Source organism: Neopsephotus bourkii, unplaced genomic scaffold (assembly GCF_033783945.1).
Source record: "Neopsephotus bourkii isolate Nb327-2 ecotype Australia unplaced genomic scaffold, CSIRO-AGI_Nbou_v1 NB_479, whole genome shotgun sequence".
Taxonomy (NCBI): Eukaryota; Metazoa; Chordata; class Aves; order Psittaciformes; family Psittacidae; genus Neopsephotus; species Neopsephotus bourkii.
In genome coordinates, this window is record NW_026900980.1 from 1,187,189 (window position 1) to 1,207,339 (window position 20,151).

At 37.3% G+C, this 20,151-nt stretch overlaps 1 protein-coding gene across 2 annotated transcripts in view; it reads right to left on the reverse strand.

The window, feature by feature from the left end:
• CASD1 (CAS1 domain containing 1) overlaps window positions 1–20,151 on the reverse strand; it is a 37,344-nt gene that overhangs the window by 4,871 nt on the left and 12,322 nt on the right. The window contains exons 5-18 of one of the 2 annotated variants that reach the window (XR_009724968.1): window positions 19,635–19,697; window positions 18,630–18,674; window positions 17,594–17,717; window positions 15,883–16,097; window positions 14,470–14,895; window positions 13,962–14,051; window positions 13,249–13,368; window positions 12,137–12,293; window positions 10,563–10,642; window positions 9,587–9,688; window positions 8,057–8,197; window positions 7,396–7,473; window positions 6,346–6,438; window positions 4,762–5,302 (exon numbers count right to left, since the gene is read on the reverse strand). Coding sequence is in view for 1 of the 2 variants with exons in the window: in XM_061350067.1 (XP_061206051.1) it covers window positions 5,036–5,302; window positions 6,346–6,438; window positions 7,396–7,473; window positions 8,057–8,197; window positions 9,587–9,688; window positions 10,563–10,642; window positions 12,137–12,293; window positions 13,249–13,368; window positions 13,962–14,051; window positions 14,470–14,895; window positions 15,883–16,097; window positions 17,594–17,717; window positions 18,630–18,674; window positions 19,635–19,697 (2,001 nt within the window). In the remaining variant the exon portion in view is untranslated. Of the gene's footprint in view, window positions 1–4,432; window positions 5,303–6,345; window positions 6,439–7,395; window positions 7,474–8,056; window positions 8,198–9,586; window positions 9,689–10,562; window positions 10,643–12,136; window positions 12,294–13,248; window positions 13,369–13,961; window positions 14,052–14,469; window positions 14,896–15,882; window positions 16,098–17,593; window positions 17,718–18,629; window positions 18,675–19,634; window positions 19,698–20,151 lie in introns of those variants that run through there. The other variant, XM_061350067.1, reaches the window with a different exon arrangement.

Below are 20,151 nucleotides of genomic sequence, written 5' to 3' on the forward strand. Positions count from 1 at the left end.
AAGACTGTTACAAACTACTGCAGGCAGAAATTAGTGACTGCAGATAAGCAAGAGAAACTTTTGTTACGGACTTTCAACTCTTTAAACATACCCTTTACATTTTTGTCTGTGTGATGTTGCTGATGCCCCGATGCAGTTTATTTCTTATAACATTTTCCACATTCTTTATTCTTTCTGGAGCAAACAGAGTTGTGGGAGAATGAGTTATCAAATAAACCAGGGGTTATTTTTTAGCATCTTAAAAAGGAATTGATTAAACACACACCTTTCTGGAGGTGCTGACTTTGAGAGGTGTTTGTGCAGCCAAAAGCTTAATAATCCCAACTTTGTTAAAAGGAGCTGAACTGAGGTTGCCTCATTTGTCAGTAGCTGGTGATAATTTATCTCCTGACGCTTTTCTGTGTATTTTATTTTTCTGATGCTTCTTTAAATCGTCAAATACAATGTAACACAGGACTTCACTGTCTCCAGCTCACACCAACAGCACTTGGGGTTTGAACTAGCAGCACTGTACTGGTTTGAGCTGACACACTTTGCCTTTTCTCTGCAGTGTTCTCTCTTTCAGAAGCTGTATGTTCATCAGGACATTGCCATGTAAGCAGAAAGCTGCATCTGCTTTCTAATTGCTAAATGCTGGCTGCATTGCCTTAGCTGAGGTTTCTGAGGTCTCTGCTAAGATAAATTGGGAGTAACACAGGAATTTAAGACTGAGACTAAAAAGAAACTGGAAAATAAGATTGTAAGTGTTTGGTGTTTTTACAAAGTAGTCCCTGGTTTTTTTTCTTTAATGTTTTATGGTTATGACCCTGTTTATTCAAAACACAAAAACTTATTTATGTCAATTTTTAAGCAAACAATGGTGTTAACAGGCTTAGACCTGACTGCAACACCTCAGTGGATAGTTAGAACAAGTCCTGGGCTGCTTTTTAGACACATTTTATGCAATGAGTATGACTCTTGCAGCAAGGTGTACAGTCAGCACCCCATACATTGTAGGCACTTGTATATTGTCAAGCCTTAAACATCAAGAGTTTACAAGGCTGCCCTAAATGCCAAGCATGACCTACAGAATGTGTTAACAAATGCCCCTAGCCACAGGCATAATGCTGGTGGTTGTTCTGCTAGAAGACGTAGCTCAGCTACAGCTGCAGAAGTTGAAAACCAAGTTAGTTGTTGAAACAGTCGGAACAAAGAGCCATTCGTACTCGGCTTCAAAGCAGCATGCATCATGCCCACCTACCTCATCCAAAAGGGACCAGGGAAAGGGGTTTCATCAGTCAGCCAGCCAGCCTCCTAAGAAAGCCCTTTCCAGCAGCTTGTATCAGTGAAAAGTGAACTGGGGACCTGCACACTGAGACATATAGGAAATTACAAATATACAGCTTTTATCCCTGTTCTGAGCAATCCGAGTCCAGTAAACATTTGTTTTTTCCCTTGGTTCGATTAGTTTCTATGACTGTTTTCAAACCATGGGCTCAGTGCTTTCCAACAGAAATGAATGGAATGGATTTTAAATAATGATTTTTAATGCAATGTAAGATGAAACTTTGTAAATAGTATTGGGTCTAGATCATAACAATTTCTGATAACTTGAGGCCGATGTGACAATCAATTACCTACCAGTTAAGCTGCTCCCATCTTACCTGTATTAATATGTAACAGTGCCAATATATTTAAGGAAATTTCTGAAGCTGTTATGTACATGTATGAGGAATCAGTATGTGCTGGGGGGGGCTCCACCTGTTCTGAAAAGAATCTCCTGGTGTAGGTGACTTGAGTATTAAGCACACCTGAACTATTTCATGATAGAAAGGTTCATTTATTTGAGGTAAGTTTAATAACAAAATATTTATTTTTACTTTTTAAAACAATTACTAGGGAAGCATAGATTTATAAAGCTGGCTAAAGACACTTAATGGTTAAAGAATTAGTAACAGTTGAAAGTGGTGATAGTTAAAACAGTACATTCCCATCCTCTTAATGATGTACGATGACTGTATGAAACTGATATTGTGTTGATGAAGTGACAGTTGCAACCAAATCAGATAGAAAGCACTACAGATGTCTTTGTAAATACGTGAAATGTAAAATCTAATAAATAGAAAAACATGAAGTAGTGATGTTGTTGCTGCCTCATTATTATACATGATGATGCCTGAACAACTTTGTGGCACAGTTGTTAAAAGCCCGGACAGTGATAGTGGTGGTAAGTGTCCAAGAGCCAACTGGGGAGATGTTGAAAGCACAGAGAGTATTTGCACCACTTGGCTCTGGTGCCCATGTTAGTTGTTATTTTCCTGATCATACAAGGAGCTGTATCCTTTGCTTAAGGAGCCCCTTCTATGTACTGTGGGACCCAAGTAGCTAAATTAAAAGATAAATTTTTTTAAGATAAATCTTAAGGATGGGTTTCTTTACATTGCCAGACTGAAGAAAAGCCAAGTCCATTCCTCTGCTTTCATGCAGAGCTCTGCAGCAGCTTCCAGCTTGTAACCCAGTACGAAAAAGTACCTGACCCCTCCACTCCAGAATTCTGCTACTGTCCTCTGAGCTCCAGGGTAGTTTTGGCTACTAGAGCTGGAACTTCATCAGACCCGGGACACTGATGTCCTACAGGAGAATCTTTCTTCCTGCACTGTGTTCTCTGAAGTAATCTGTGGTATAAGCAAGTATCTACCCTTCAGTTGAAGTAATTGAATCCAAAATACCACTCTGGGGAAACCACAGTACTAATCTGTAATTTAAGGCAGGCAGGACAGTGAACTGTAGCCCAGCTGGAGTCAAGCAATGAAGAGTTTGTACTTAATTGATGCTGTTCCCATTACAAAAATAAGCATCCACAGCACATTTATTTAATGTTTAAATTACTTCATATTTTTACATGACCTGAAAAGAAAATATATTTACCTCACATACAGTAATAGTAAACAAGTGCATTATTTCAAACATTAAAAATAAATCTTTTAACCAAGTCTGTACAGAAGATAAATAAAATTATATCTACAATACTTAGGTTGTGAAGAACAAAACAGAAAGTCTCTCTCAAACTCACAATTTCCCCGTTGCTCCTAATACTGGCAGAGATGGAGGTTACGCATCCTGCCCCCACTGCAGCGTTTGCCAGCACCATTTCTTGCAGCCAGTTAAGTAGGTTGACTTTCCAAGTGTTGGAATTTATGCATGCAAAGAACAAATGGCTGAGTCTCTTTCCCATAGCTTCAAAACGGCTGGCAGTAAAACTGCTGAAACTGGGGGAAGTGAATGATTTCTTATGATGAGCTGGTCAATTTTTAAAAGAAACTGTTTCCAACCGAAAAATTTGAAGCCATTCTTATCACAATATTTTTTTTTGTTGTTTAATTTTTCACACACATTGGTGGCTGCAAGTTTGAATTCAGTTTTTAAACGAGTATAAGATCAAAGCCATGTATGTGACATGGTGAAACACTGGTACAGGTTGCCCAGAGAAGCTGTGGCTGCCCTGTTCCTGGCAGTGTTCAAGGCCAGGTTGGACAGGGCTTGGAGCAACCCGGTCTAGTGGAAGGTGTCCCTGCCCGTGGCAGGGGTTGGAACTAGGTGATCCTTTCCACCCCAAACCTGTTCTATGATAGTACAAATTAGGGTTCATATTGTTTATAATCATACATAATTGCACAAATGCTTAGAACATAATATTGTGTTTGTGTTTTTGACTGATAACAAGTGATCAGCAGAAGAATAAAATGAAAAAGCAACCAGAGGTCAAGCTGTGACATGAACCAAAACCACAAACACTAAAGAAATGAGCATAACTTCACTAAGTGGAACATAAATTGCAGCTTGTCACTGCCACACTGAAGGGCCATTCTTTCAGTTTTAGTTTTTATGATAAAGCAAAGAGTCTGTAAGAAAGATGGGCACTCTTAAAATGGGTAGGGGAAAAGGTTCCTCCAAATATCTCTAATCTCATTTCATTTGTAATTCAGAGACTCAGCCATCTGCACACAACAAGACGACCACAGTCCCTCTTCCTTGTGATATCAACAGACTGACTTGCCTTCTTGAAAGTTAAAATATTATTACAGGATAAAATATGGCACCAGTTCCCCAATGAGACCTCATTCGAGGTCACCCACAACTCAGAGGTTCAAAGATCATCATTCCCCTGTTCTCCCTTAAGATCTGATGGAATGGTTACGACGGCATTCCCTCTGACCAGAAAAGGTTGGAAGAAATTCTCCATCTTGAACCAAGTCTCTGAAAACTATCTGTTTGTTCACTGAGATTTTACAAAGAATTGCACAGAGTTAAAGGAGTTAGTGGAAAACGTATGAAAAAGCAAACAATTTGTAGGGAAAAAAAATATCACCTCAGAATTCACCGTAATTGCTGAAAACATCTCAAAAAAAAAAAAAAAAACACAAAAAGAAAACCCCACAAACTGTTATGTAAACCTGTATAATCTTAAATTGCTGAATTGGTGATGACTTTTTATTCCTGCGTATAAAGGGTTTCACATAATATACACTATCTCCACTCAAGATACTCATTTCTACATTACCATTTCGTTCAGAAAAATGCCCTGGTTTACCAGTAACTTCGTGTTTCACATCAGCTAAAGGTGACTGTTACCGAAGCATCACACGTTTGCTCTTCTTTATTCCTTGATGAGAATGATTTCGGCATGTGTCACGTGAGGGCAGTTCTCCACTAACATCCACTCTTTGTTCAGCTGACCCATGTTAAAGGTAATTCCATGATATGCCCATGGTATTGCTCAACCATTTAACTTCACTTCTTCATGTCATGTTTAAACATGTATGTAAACAGGAACATATATTCAGTAGAAAAGACTCATTTTCACATGCAATTCTGTACAGTGCATTCTTGGCTCTCAGATCGTTTGAGAAGGCTGTTTCCACACAAAATATGTACATTCGCACTATATACATTTGTTTTCCACACACTTAAATGTCTTCTTGTATCTCCAGTTGAGAATTTTTGTTCAGGCAGACACAAAATAAACCTGAAGAAAGTTTCCAAGAATCTGTTCAAGTCAATGTCTTGACTGATCTTGCATTGCTGAGAAGAGGTGTAGTCCAGAGAAAAATCCAGCTACACACAGCAACCTCTTCAGCAGAGTTGAGTTGTCTTTAGGAACCACAATCTGTGCCAGATCATTGGTGATCTGAGAAATTTCATGTGCCACACACACAAAGATGAAAGTGCTGACAAGAACATTAAACATCGGATATCCAGGAATGAGCACCAAGATCCCCTTTGTGTCTGCTGCCAGCCAAATATGGTATTGACAAATGAAAAGCTGAAAGAAAAAGAGAGTGCGCTTAATAATGCTTATATAGATATGTTTTCTTACATAAAACCATGACTATTACTGTTGCATCAACTGACACACTACACTTCTGCTTAAGTCAGATTAAACATACTTTGAGAAGCTGTTTTCCACATGCCTTTCTTTGCTCTTAAGACAAAACTATTAATCTGTCACAGTACATTGCAAAATGGGTTTGCCTAGTCCTTAACCAAATACAGCACAGGGCAGCATCATCTACACTACGTCAGGAGAGATGGGGAATACAACTCTGCTCAGCTGCTCTGTGGCAAGGAACTGAACTAATATGCTTGCAAACAGAAGACAATACTGCAACTGCTGATGAATGCAATAGCTCCTAGAGTTGGTCATGATCAGCACCTTCAAGGTCACCAGGAATCACAACAGTGAAAATGTCATCCTTTAAAAAACAATTCAAAGTTGTACTGCATAAGTATAGTACCAAAATGAGTTTGTCCTGTGAGTTTGTTTCCCTTTTTAAAATGCATTTTAGTAAATATAATAAAATGAAACATTTAATATTATTAGGCAGCAGATCAAATGGAAAGCAAGGTAATTCCTACTGTTTCAGAATACACACTCAATGGAACAAGATAACATCTGCACTAAGAAGGGTTTTGCTTGTAATGTTTCGTTTGTTTATTAATGCAGGAAAGCTTTCTAGGGCAAATACGTAAGTGTACTTGCATTAGTCAGATTCATGATGATTCTTCAACTGGCTTAAACTTTTATCTACCAACTGCATACCCACCACACCTTACTCCAGCATTAAATCCCCATTCTCACAACTCTAAACTCCCCCCCACAAACAACATAAGAAATAGCTTTGCTACTGTGAGATATTTCAGCTATGATTTTTAAATGTAGACAGAAGCTACAATGCTGAAAGAGGTCAAACACAGCAGCATGGTATTAAATAAGGCAATAAATGTTTTCACTATTTACGTGTTATACCACAATTCATAAAACCACCTTACATTTCAATTCACCGTAGTTCTGATTGCTCTACTCACCTCTAGAGAAATTTTGCCAAACCAGGCAAAGAATGAGCTATACACAGATCGGATGTAGCCAGGAATGTTCCTGATGAGGATGAAAGCTAAAATCTATTTTGAAAGAATTAAAAGAAGAAAAAGTGACTGTGGATGACAAGCAGGTTACACACACACAAAATGTTTATTCCTTTTCACTGTGTAAAGTGAAGTGCATCATGCATTAAATTGTCTTTAAAATCTGGTAAGTATATAAACAAAACAAAAATCCATGCAGTTTACACTTAAAGTCAGTCTTGAAACTGCAAATCCCACACATGCATTCTTATAGCATAGCAAATCATATTTACATCTTCAGTACAATCACAGTCTTGATGTTGATAGGTACCACTATACACCTACAAGGTATGGTCACAAAACATGTCATACCATGACAGCCCAAAATTAAGGTGGTCACGAATCTGACTTAACCCTCAATTTTTAAAGAGAGGGTGCCAAGATGGACAAATTCATATTAAAAAATTAAGTCATACATGCTGCCCCCTCAAGAGGGCAGGACACACTGCTAAGCAAAGGAAACAGCGGCAACAGAGCCAGACAGCTGTGGTATAGAGGGGCAGGAGACACAGTAAGAGGAATATCTAAGTTTCAGAAAACCACACTCATGCCTCTGTGGCCAACCTCTTCCCTCCCTAAAAGTGACTGAAGAGTCCCATAGGTGCTTCCTACACTAATACCTCACAAACACTTTTTCTTCTCCACAGCTGTCTACTTTTCCACTGCTATGCAATTACTCAGAAGTTTGGTCTGGACTTAAACAGTGCCTATAAAACCTACACTAAGGACGTCATGGTTAATCAAAAGCATAATCACAGTCTGTGATTTCAGTGCTTAGAGGCAATGAAAACCAGCAAGCAACACAGTTAAACCCTTTTTCACTTTCAGACATTTGAATGAAGCTGACATTGCATGCTAAAGCAAAAATATACTTAAAAACAATTTCTAAAAGAGCTCAAACAGTAACAGAGTAGATTCTATCACTGTAAGGAAAAGGACCATAATTTTAATTACCTGCACCACAGAAACAGAAGGATGTAGCTCGTTGCACTCTGTCTTGTTTTTACAGCTACTAGCCCAAATAGAGTAGGCCTAAAAGACACAAACATCAGTCTGTGTAGCAATTATATGTAATGTTTAAAAATTAAACAAGAGGTATGCTATTTTGAAGTGTTTCAGCCCTAAGTAGTTGGTTCACTAATACGTGAGACAGTAATATAAAAAACTATGTTTTGCTTAGTAGGAAAAAGTGAAATAGTAATATTAGAAAATATTTTAATAGAAAAAATCATTTTGTGTTTCTCTCAAATTGTTCTTTGCAAGTGACAAATACTGAACTTGGTCATACCCTAAGATACAGGCATACTGTTGACAAATTTTTTATCACAAATAAGACAAGCAATCAAGAGCAGAGGTAAGAGCTGCATTATCTACCATATCACTTTCATGGACCAATTTTCTTGTAACCTTTGCAGTGAATTGAAAAGAGTTATGATGTTTTCATCTACAGTTGACTGAAAGGAAAACTATTTCAGTGAGTAAATAGGTCAGGCTGTGCAAAAATACACATCAAGATTTGACTTTTTAAATCAATGTATTTTCTAAAGAAGAACTTCGAAAACTTGTTGTTTAGAGGTTTATAAACCTAATCATACTAGTTATACTGGGTACATACCAAAAAGGATACAACTGAAATAAATAATAAAACATTTGAAACTCTGTTGGAGAAAAGAGGATCTCCTTTTCCTTCTGATATCATCTGACGTTTCTGTAATGCCAGATAAATAAAAGCGAACAGCATCCCATGAAAAACCACCTGTAAAAGACAAACAGACTGCAGTGAACATTTCACGGGTTTTACAAGGACTTTAGGTACAAACTCCTAATAGAAATGCTACAGGATAAATTATTTGTAATACCAAAGCTTAGGTTTCAAATGATCCTGTGCCAGATCTACTGAAGCAACCAAAAACGGGCTTTCTAAAATAGGTCATCATAAGCTTAAGTTTTAACTCAAAAAACTACAAATAGAAGTAGTTACTAATGCTTCACAGAGCATTAAAGACATGACAATGAAATTTCAAGAAGCTTTCAAGTACCTACTATGTCCTCTGCAATCTATGCTAGCATTGAAAAGAGCTTTCTCTGGGGAAAACCACAAGTCTCTGGCCTTCTCCCAAGTTGGCAGGTGAAAACATCCAAGAAGCATTACAAGTGCTTCCCTGTCTCACAGACGCAGCTCTTCAGAGTGTTTTCCGATCTCATGCCAAGTTCTCATTAGCTAGCTACACAACACTGTTTCAGGCCCATGTGGTGCTTGTCTTCACTATTTCGTTTTTGAGACTTCCTCTTGATGCTGCTGCATCACAGAATACACACTGTTCACAACAGCAAAGCTCCAAGGCTGAAACATCTTAACGCAGTGTGCGCTGCTGATGGGAGCAACCTGGGACTTGACAATAGTGTGTGCTCCACAAATGAAGAATGCCAGAGGGAGAAGTGTGCAAGCAATCCCGGTAAGGATAAGGCTAGCAGATAAATGCTCCCATATTAGGAACTTCACTTACCTTACCAAGAAGGCAAAAAAGAAGACCAGTGTCTCCCTGTTCTGTGCCCCCATATTTTAGGGTCAGTAACTTTAAAGTACTTTTCCACTGGAAAACCATTTTAAAATATCATAGAATCACAGAAGGGTTTGGCTTGGTAGGGATCTTAAAGATCACATAGTTCCAACCCCCCTGCCATGGGCTGGACATCTTTCACTGCACAAGAATAGTCTGGTTTGGGCATCAAGACCCTGATTTTAAAAGTGTTTTGAAGGTTATCTTAAAAAAAAAAACCAACAAAAAAATCCTTAATTGATACAACTTTCAAAAAATACTGTTAGGAAAGTCACCATGATAATCTGCCTTGTATTCCAATACCCCAAAGTGCTACAGGTGTTACATTTTCGCATTCAAATTTTTTGAGAAAAGCCAAATCTAGGTCACTTTATGACTTTTTTAAAAGCAGGATCCAACAGCAAACAAATCAACACCCCTCTTTTAAGCAAGGCTTTGACAGACATTTGCAGAAGATGGATGCAACTTAGTCTTCTATTAAACAACCCACTGGGACAAACTCCTGCTTTCCCTCACCACCCTGTCCCCCTAGATTAAAAAATACATGTAAAACAGCAGTCTAACTTTATACAAATGTTACATACATATCGATCCAACTTCCACCTAAACCACCATTCATAGACATTCCCATTCAGTTCAAAACACTTGGACAGTGGCCAAAAGGAAAATATCTTCTCAAATGCACCCTGTAAAAAACAAACAGGGCAAAAGCGTTAACACTGATGTCAACTATATTTACTACATTTAAAACAATATGCTTTCTTTTAGTATTACCACTTATGTGCTTCACTAGCTGGCTGACCTTACCTAAGTAACAGGCTTCTTAGAAGGCACTCCCCCCGAAAAAGAAAAAAACGAACCAATTGAACAAAACCAGAAATACTTCTTCAGATGAGAGAGTTTCAGTTTTGCTTTCTATAAAGGTCTTCCCATTTTGTGCTTGCAGGCTTAAAGGGAGAGATCGACTGATGTGTTGGAATAACAAATGCATACTCTGCCAAAGACTACAGTTCAACAGGCTTAAAAAAAATGGGGGATTAAAACCACACAACCCCCCCTGTAACATCCCGGCGTGCCAAACTCTGTCTTTATTTCTGTCAGCTACACTTGCGGCATGCAGTAAGTCACTAAATTAATTTAGCATGAGAAGCAGTCTTTTGATAAGGTATTAAAGCCAAAACCCAGTCTCTAAGAGACACAGATCTTCATACCACCAGATCACCATGTGTTTCACCGTATGCTAGCAAATGCCAGTAACTTTAAGCACATAAAAGAAATAACCCCACCTGAAACCCAAAGCATAGACTTTTGTATTTATTACGTTTGTAGTAGTATACTGAAAACATGTCAAGCATTACAAATGAGTAAGATAGATACAGAATTGTAGTTTTTCCAGCATCCGCACCGATTCAAATACGAAAAGAAACAGACAGGTTCCATTTTTCTTCTTCTATCTTTATGATATAGGAACAAATGTATCAGCTATGAGCACATTAAAGAGTAGGGATAGGCAATATACTCTAAGGTTATTAAGGATAAAAATAGTAAAACTTTACAAACCTGAGAATATGACAGAAAATATATACATGTCAGTAAGCAAATCAGTTTCAGCAGTAAACCAAAGTGCCACAAGCAGTTTCCTGATGAAGAAATAAACTAATCAGTATATAGTCAGCAATTTTTCAATGGCAAACCCTAGGACACATTAAATAATCAATGTTCAAATATTACCAGCGATATTTCAGCACTAACCTCATTTACATATTAAATTTTGCTTTAAGCAATTAAATGAAACATTCATAGCAATTAAAAACCTATTAAATCCTAAATTAAGTCTCGTGTCTCAAACAGGGACAACATACAAACAGAAAGAAGAGAACTTGGGTGTTCAACCAGAAACACTATTTTAAAGCATGATTGCCCAAACACTGAACAGCAGTCCTTGTTCCAGGAGAATGTAAATAAATAAATAAACGAAAATGCCCAACAGCTTTTGTAATGTTAGGTGAATAGAGCATACATTATTAAACTCTGAGGTACCAGCTGTATTCCAAAGCTCAACTGCAGGTCATTAGGGACAAGTACCTTGTGAAAGGAAGCCTGAAATCTGCTCCTCAAAGCTATTAACTGATATTAAGCTCTATGAAGCCTCAACATTGCAATAGGGATCATCTCTCACTCTCTCACCATATAAATTGGCAGCTGTAAACTGGGACATAAACAAGTGAACGTAGTCACTGAAAGATTTTCTAGTTTCAGGAGACACTTAATCTGCAGTACAGAACAGTAATTTGTCTGTATCTGGAACAGAAGCGCCTTCGCAGGAAAAACCAGAAAACACTAGAGCTATTTGCCTTTGAAGTATCTTGCAAAACTACTCTCTAATTATATTTTTACATCTATTCCTAGCATGCATTTGTTATATTTTATTGTCGCACCTGCAGACTATAAAATTTGGATATTACTCCACCAACACGGAAGGAGGACCTAGGCCTCTAAAGGTTTTAGTTCTAATTTAGGTGAATTAAATAAGCATTTACCACTTGATGACAGCTTTTCAATGAACTGCAATGCATAAGATAAACCAGGATTCACTTTGATTTTTACTCAAAATACCCATATCACCAGTCATACTGCTGATAGTTCACTTAATCTAAGATAACACACCCCCCATCCTTATTTGGCAGGATGTGGCAAGAATTGGTGCTCAAGATGGATGAGACATATTGGTGATGCAGAGTGGGAAAATCTAAATGCTCACTGCTCATGCTGTACCCATTAGTACATTACAGCAATAATGGACAGCTCAGCTAGCATGGACAGGGTAACCTATGCTTTTAGTTTGCATTCAGTAGTATTACAACTTTTAATCAAACACATTTCTGATGTTCAAAACCTATTAAAAAGTATTCTAATATGACTGTAGCCAGAGTCAGACTTTATTTATCAGCTGTTACATTTTCTAACTGACACATAGCTCATCTATGACAAACTGTATTTCTGTGAATAGATGGATTAGCATATTTTGACTATGTTACAAAGAGATTGAGATCCAACAATACCATTTTCTCTATGGCTATCGTTAATAACATGCAAATGTTTTATAGCAGAAATAAATAAAAAAATAATCTTACCATTTGCTTTTTTCTGGACTATCTGAGGCCATATAGCTAAGGTGGCATAAATGATCATAAACCAGACAGTGACTAATGGCACAAAGTAGTAGAACTGATAAGGTCGGTCCATCACTATGCACAATACCACAACCAAGAAATTGAGACGAAATAAAACCTGAAGAGTGTCAGAGGAGAGAAGACATAGGATATATAAACTGGGAGGCACAGCTGAGGGAGATGGGGGACATGTTTTTTTAGCACTGTATGAAAATATTTATGTATTTTACATCTCACATGCTGATTATATTTCAGCTGAAACATGGATAAATATCTCAGGGAATACCAACAATGCAATGTAAGACTGCAGGCTGATTATGTAGTAGTGGACCTCCTGTTCTATACTGGCCTACTTGGGTAGAGAGAGCACTGAAAACAAGGTAAACCAGAACCGATTATTCCCCAGGCTGGGGACTGAGTATTCCAGTTGCTGGATGTGTTTAAAGCCTCCGTGCTTTCACTCCCACAGCTACCCAGCTAGATCTGCTAACACTTGTGTAATGCCATTACCAGTGCTGCAATTAGGCTACAGACATATTTTTAATGAGCACGATGACCCAAGTTACATGACAATATAAAACTTAACAGAAATAAAAGAAATAAATATTTTTTTAAATAATTTTAAACTGCTACATCACACACTGGGAAGGAAACTTCAAAAGTAGGTTAGTTTCTCCAGCATCATTATGGTATGGATATTCATTTCCTTTATTAACAAATGTAAGCTCCAACACAGTCGCTGGAAGCATGCCTGGATCATTGCTTATATATTGTAATCTATTGCAAATTGCTACTGCAATGAAAAATCCATTGCTGTATACTGGGAAATATTTGTCTTGATATTTTAAAGCTTACATACTTAGATTTTAAGTATCATTTATATACTACATGTTAGTATGAGATAAACATTACCAATTAAACAGGCCAGTTTACATAGAAACAATAGTCACTTTAAATGTGAAAACCTTGGTTAAGTATTCTGATATCAAATTACTTAGGGAGTAAAGATACACTATGGATATTGTGCTATCTGAACAAATTTCTTTATGAAAGCAGTAAACAGATGTTCTTACCTGACAAACTCTGTATACACCAAAGTCCCCTTTTATCCAAAAATATGAGAAGTGTCCATAACCTGTTTGGAACAGATATGCAGCAACCAAAACTCGAATGTGCATGTACACAGGCAAAAACTGTTGAGAAAAATAGATAACTTTTATAAATGTTCACATAAATACTTTTAGCTTTCCATTTTCCCCCTCTATTTAATGCTTTTTCTACATTGCAGTAAATCGGGTTTAACTAAGAAAAGAAACATTATCCTACAATTCCCTGTTTCTTACTAGGCTCTGTTGGTGCCCTAAACCTCTTCAACGTTAAAATGAATCTGTTCATTTATTGCTCTACACTTTCCACATTTTATGACCAGCTAAGATAGACTTAAGAGGGACTCTCTGAAAGCTTGCCTTCAGCAGGTTCAAGTTCACAACATAAAAAGGAAGTGTTGCCAGCAATTAAAAATAAATCAACATAATATTCTACCTTATTTAGGGTATACTTTTTCTCTGGTCAAGCAATGCACGAAGTGCTCATATCAATGAAATCCACACTTACATACAAAGAAATCAAATCCTGCCGATAGTGTTTTAAAAACTACAGGAACAGCAGCATTAGTTATTCATTCTATTCAATTTTAATACACATTTCCACTGTCTTTCTTTTGAAGTAACATATACAAATTGCCCTCCCATTAAAAAAAAGAAAAAGATAAATTCAAATCACTTACAGTGCTTGCTCCAGAGATATGATAAATCAAAATAACAAGTTGCATCCAGCCCTTCCATTCATCAGTCTGCTCTCTATTTAACACTTTAGTCTAATGCAAAACAAAACAAGAGTGTTGCTATTCCAAAAAGTACAAGGAACATCTACAAAATGAGGAGAGAAAGTTCAAAACAATAAACCACTTTATGGGTAAATAGGTCTCAACTTAAAAGTCTTCTGTCTAGCGAATAAGGGTCTATCAGATTTTAATGTGATATATACTCTCTTGTATCTGAGCTATGTTCAGTCCCAGTTTAACTCAGTGACAATGGCTAAAAGCACTCATATCCATTTGCTTTCAAAAAGCTTTTGCATGTAATTCCATGCAACCATTACACTGCTTGCGAATGCATTTTTTTGCAGATGAGTTACACTGACTTTGAAAATTTAACTTCCAGTATTTAGCATTTAGTTATTTACACTCAAACACGGAAACAATGTTGTAAGCCAAATGTCAACATGATCATTACCTCTTTAGTATTTTCAGTATAAAATACCCCCAAAACCAAGATATAGACGATTGGTATGAAGAAAGATGAATGAGTATAAAATTTATTTTCCTTCATGAAAAGATTTGCTCTGTCACATAGATAAAAATAGGTCATGATTAGACCAAGTTTGCAGAAGGAGTGTAAGAGCATCTCTAAAGTAGAAACATTAGGAGTGCTGACGGCAGGTTTCTTCTCCTCTCCACTTTCCAAATCAGTGCATGATTTGCTCTTCCGATAATTATTCCGATGAATTAAACTGATAATTAAATATCCAATAATGGACAAAGTAAAGAAACAGAAAGCTAACTTCTGTATCAGAGTGAGAGGAGGCTGAGGCTGGCAGCAGGAGCCATCAATGGGCTTCATTATCTTATTGCAGTAGACATTCATAAGAATCATCGCATTCTGTCAAAGAAATAAGCAGTTTTGTCAATTAATCACTAATAAAAGCATTAACATTTTCATTGTAATAAGTCTTCGAGACCATGCACTGGCATAAAACATATGCAATTCTCCCCTATCATTACACACGTAAAATTTCACTGTACCCCATATACCTAGTTGCATTCAACAGTGCAGTCAAAACACCTCTTCCAAACAGGAAACCCTTGAGCTACTTCAGGGAAGCAAGAATATCTAATCCTAATTTGTACAATAACAGGGTTCTCTCTACTGGGTGTAAAGCTATAAAGAACTAAATGGAGTACAAATGAAAAACAGCTCACAAACTTGGGCACTAAAGGGGCACAGTAATGGAACTCTAAAATATGGCAATGAGACTGAAACCTATGGTGAGATGGTATGTAGTTCATCCAATACTTTAAACAAACGGAAATCTGTGAAGGACTGGAACTAGAAGTGACCCAGTGAGAGAACGCTTTCACAAGAACACACTGACAAGGCCCAGACATGCTCACTATGTGCATACAGACATTCGCAAGTTAAAGATAAAATAAGAAATAAAGTCAGTTGCAGTCCACACAATCAGGAAAACGTATGTTTTGTTTTCGTATCATTTTTATATATACTTCTTACTGAACAAAATTATGTGGGCACATAGGTGAAAAATTAAGACTTATTTCTTAGTACTGCTTTACAAATAATTCTCACCCTAACTGATACATGCAGATGAAGGCATGAAGTTTGCATGCAGGATCTAGCCAATTAACAGCTATTTTGAAATAGCTACACACTAACATCTTTGCTATTGTGGCTTTTTTTAACATTGTCTGTAACTGACTGCCCTCACACCTCCCGAGAAATTCTGACCAAAATTTCCTGAAGAATGTGGTCCTCATTCTGTTCATATTGTCTGCTATTTCAGAAAATTCACTTAAAATCTTGCTTTACCTTTACTACTTTTCAATGTTGACTGGTGATAAAAGCACTTACTGTATCTCTGCTTGATTCAGGGAGATGCAGACCATCTGTAGACTTCATGATAGTTTCTTGTGCTATCAATTTTGATACACTGAACACTTTAACTTTAGCTTTGGAATTTCTGGAGCTGCTGTTCAGAATATGAACAGCTGCTTCATTATAAGCATCTATTTTCTCATTAGTGATCATTTTCCGACTTTCGCTCAGCATATCTTCATAAACAGGATCTGAATGCGAAAGGACAAAGAATGAGCACATTAGCCTTCTACTTGACAGAGACATTTGCTTAGCTCAAGTTCCACAGGCATTTAGATAGTCACAACTGTTTAATGGCACAGAAAAAAATGTACAGCGAAGAATGAGAGACAGTTACAGTAACTAGAGTTGTTTACGATGAAATGTTCTTATTGCCAGTCCCTAGTCATGCATATGTACTTATAGATTAGAAAGCTTTGGCCAGACATGAATGCCTGTTTAATTTTCCCAAATCCATGAAAAGCATATAATGCTGGAGTACAGAGCTGCTTATGCTTTTGGAGAAAGCATAAGCAGACTCCAAAGCCAAGAGAACAGAAGACAGGCAGCAGAATAGACACATGGAAAAAAGAAAGAAACCCCTCAAACCCATTAATTACCGCAGAAGAAGCCAGCTTCTCCTTTCAAAAAACAGAACACCACTTAACTGGCTGCAGGCTTCAGAAGTTATGTAGAGCTTAACATAAAACTATACAGGGTTGTGGATCAAAAAGGTCAGCTGGAGATCAGTAAGTTGCTACAAAAAGCTGCTGATGTTCTTACTCTGGTGAAACACACTCTATGAACTGTAAGGTGATTTACTTCAGCTACCTCATGCCTACTTTTGGACAATCAATGTCTAGACAACTCTCTGTACAGACACCTCTTCTTGTTCCATTAAAGAGCTCGGAGATGACTTAAAGGGACTGCATCTTTATCAACAGAATGGTGGGCCATGCCTGACAGCTAATTGCTTCTATTATAAATAAACACAGTTTTGAAAGGAATGCGAGAATTCTGAGATTATGATAATCTAAAATGCTATGTTTTATGGCAGATAAACCAGGAGCACATTCTATCTATGAGCTCACTGTTCAAAATCAGGGATGTATTATGGTTTTACTGAAAAAAAGCAGAAGAATGTAACCTTGGTGCCCATAATAAAAAATTCACAAACTCATTGTGAACCATGATTTCTGGCCCTTAATCTTAACTCATCAGTGCTCAGAAGCAAGTTTCATGCTAGAGACTTGAATTGTCCCTGTTCTCAAGAGTATGTCCATTCCGGGCACACACAGAAATGCACTTGCTGAACCTCTCTTACTATTTATGTAATCTGAAAATTTAATAGAACACAAACACAGGAATACAGCTGGTTTATGCACTGTGTTCTTGACTCCCAGGAGGCAGGTATGGAGCACAGCACAGGGAGGACAGACCTACCATACTGAACCTGAGAGTATGCTAACAAAGAATTAAAGAGTTCAGAAGGCAAAACATTTTCCTGGGTGAGTTTTAAATCTCCATCACTATGAAGAGCTACTTAGGCTCCTGCTAGTTAGGGCTACAAGAAAGGCCAGACTGGACTTCAACCAACGCCCTTTTTACCCTGCAAGTAAGCCATATGGGCTAAGTCTCCCATAGCCTACAAAACAATGATTCAACAGAGGTGACAGTACAAATTATTACCTACTGTTCGTTACTTTACCTTGTAAGACCCAGTAAACATCACTAGTTTTCGCTAATTTTTCCAAAAGAGGTGCAATTGAAGTGATATTGATTTTATACTGTGCGAGGGCTTCATTGCTGCCATTATGAATCTTGATAGACCACTGGAGAAATAAAGAAAGAGATTCAGTACCTGTATGTCTGAGGACTCTTAATTAACTATTCCTTTGCTCTTTAGTAGCTACTTTTCATTATTTTTATAAAGCTAGATTATTTTTCTTAGTATTCACTTTTAAAGTGCTAAATATTTCTTTTGGACTAAGCAGCTGTTTAGATAGATAATTACATTTAAAGAGACCATTCAAATGCAGAGTATATAATAGTCAACTTAATGTATATTTGGTTTTTCAAAAATTAAAAAAAAAATTTGATTTTTCAAAAATCAAATGAGCAGTCATTCAACTCTTGACTCCCAGTACCAGCCAACTACTAGAATAGATGACTTAGGGGAGCTGTTGAGATCTGCCCCTGGAAGCTTTAAAGAACTGGTTGACTCTTATCAAGGGCAACACAGGTATAAGTGATCCTGCCTTGTGTCACACAGATGGGTTAGGAGACCTCTTAAAGTCCATGCCAGCCTTGTTTTTTGTGATGCTGCAGCCCATATAAGCCTAAAGGAATTATGAATGCTCAAAAAGAGCATTCCCAATTGGACCATGCTCCAAAGCACTATTCTGTGACTGAAAAGTGTTTATTAAAGATTATTCTCAGTTAGTAAGCAAGTATTTGCATTTAACTTTTTTAAAATGAACAATGCTAGCTTATTAGCTAGGTTCAAGCTAATCAATGTTATCAACCAGTATTGCTGCCAAAAAGCAAGTACTGTACATTGCACAGCTATAATAAAATACACCTGATATTTTAGAACTACTTGTTGTAACAGCAAATTCACTGAGAGTATATTTTTATTACAAAATGAGTTTAAAAACTTTATTAGGTAACCAATTTGACAGCATTAAAGTCATCCTAATAGGACTTTCTTCTTGACTAAAATTCCTCATATATGTGTAACTTACCGTGGCAGCTCCTGCTACAATTATATGAGGTTTTGCCACAGAACTCTAAGACACAAAGTAAAAACAAATTAGGTTTAAAATAGTCACAAATTATTATAATACTCAGCAGGTTAATTAAGACTCATCTCTTAATCAGCTGTGACTCAACTTGTCCATCAGTTGATGGTTATAAAAAAAATAGATTACAGATATATGGCAGAGAACATCAAATTGTGATACACTAGAATTTTCACATAAAATATACAAAAGTGCAAAGGACCAATAAGCACTCACAATCATTACCAATTTAGCAGCATAAATTCACTTCAAAAGCTATCTAAACAATATCTCCTACTGTCAAGTAAACTGTAGATCATAGATCTGAACAAAATTCTTTCAGCTATTAATGGGAGGGTTGGATTAACAGAGTTACCAGCTCAATCTGAAACCAGGGCAATGCTGTCATGTGTTCTAGGTTGTAGGTGAGCAACGCTGGGGAATCACAGCGAGACCCTTGTCAAGGTGGTCTGAGATGATGCTTTTCAAAAGTCATTCCTCTTCCAAAAGCAACAGGAGGACACCTGTGTGATGACAGCCTCTGCCATCACTGCATCACCATCTCATCACAGAAAATGTGTAAAAGTGAAGAAATCTGGTCCTGGGATAAAGGTTGGACTTGGTGATCTTAAAGGTGTTTTCCAACCTGGTTGATTCTATGATTCTATGAATCCACTTGCTCCAGGGAAGTAGGGTTTTACTGGTTTGGTTTGTGTTTTTCTGAGGCCAAGTGAAGCCATCTTGGGAGACTAGGACACGCCCAGAAACATACAGACTAGTAAACATCCCCCTTTCACTATTTCGATGTCAAATTTCAGATATCTGGGACATAACTGACTGAATGTATGCGATATGCTACAGCTGCTGGTAATTATAGCTATGTATGTAAAAAAAACCCCAAAAAACGAGAAGGTAGTAGTCCTCAGACAGTTGCTGTATTTTCCTGAACCACAGTTCTTTAAGACAAACCTCAGTCCAAGATTTGATACGTTGTCTCATAGAGCCATTAACTTCTGGATACCACAGGAAATCCTGTAAAACAAATGCAGGTGTACTCTGTAAGCTTAAAGACAAGCAGTAGAACAATTGGAAAAAAATATAAAAAAACCAAAGTAATTACCATCAATTCAACTGCGAAGGAAAAATCCTTCGGCCTAGTCAGATTCCCTGTATAGTTAGCACGAAAAGTCAGACATCCCCCTCTAGCACGCAAAACAGAAAGCAAAGGAAAAAAAAAGGGGGGGAGGGGAGGCAAGGAATGGGATGATGCCAAAAACCCCCACAAACCACAAAACTTTGCTCCCATGAAAAAAGAAGAAATTTTCATTGATAGTTCAAGAGTTGGGACTTCACCAAGAAAATTATTTTTCAGTTTCTGCCAAACAGGATGTCCTTGGACTTCCAACATGATCAGGGATAAAACCAAGCTCACAACTATAACTTACTTGTTAGAACTTGCCTTCTGCTCAATTTCACACAGTTTTTA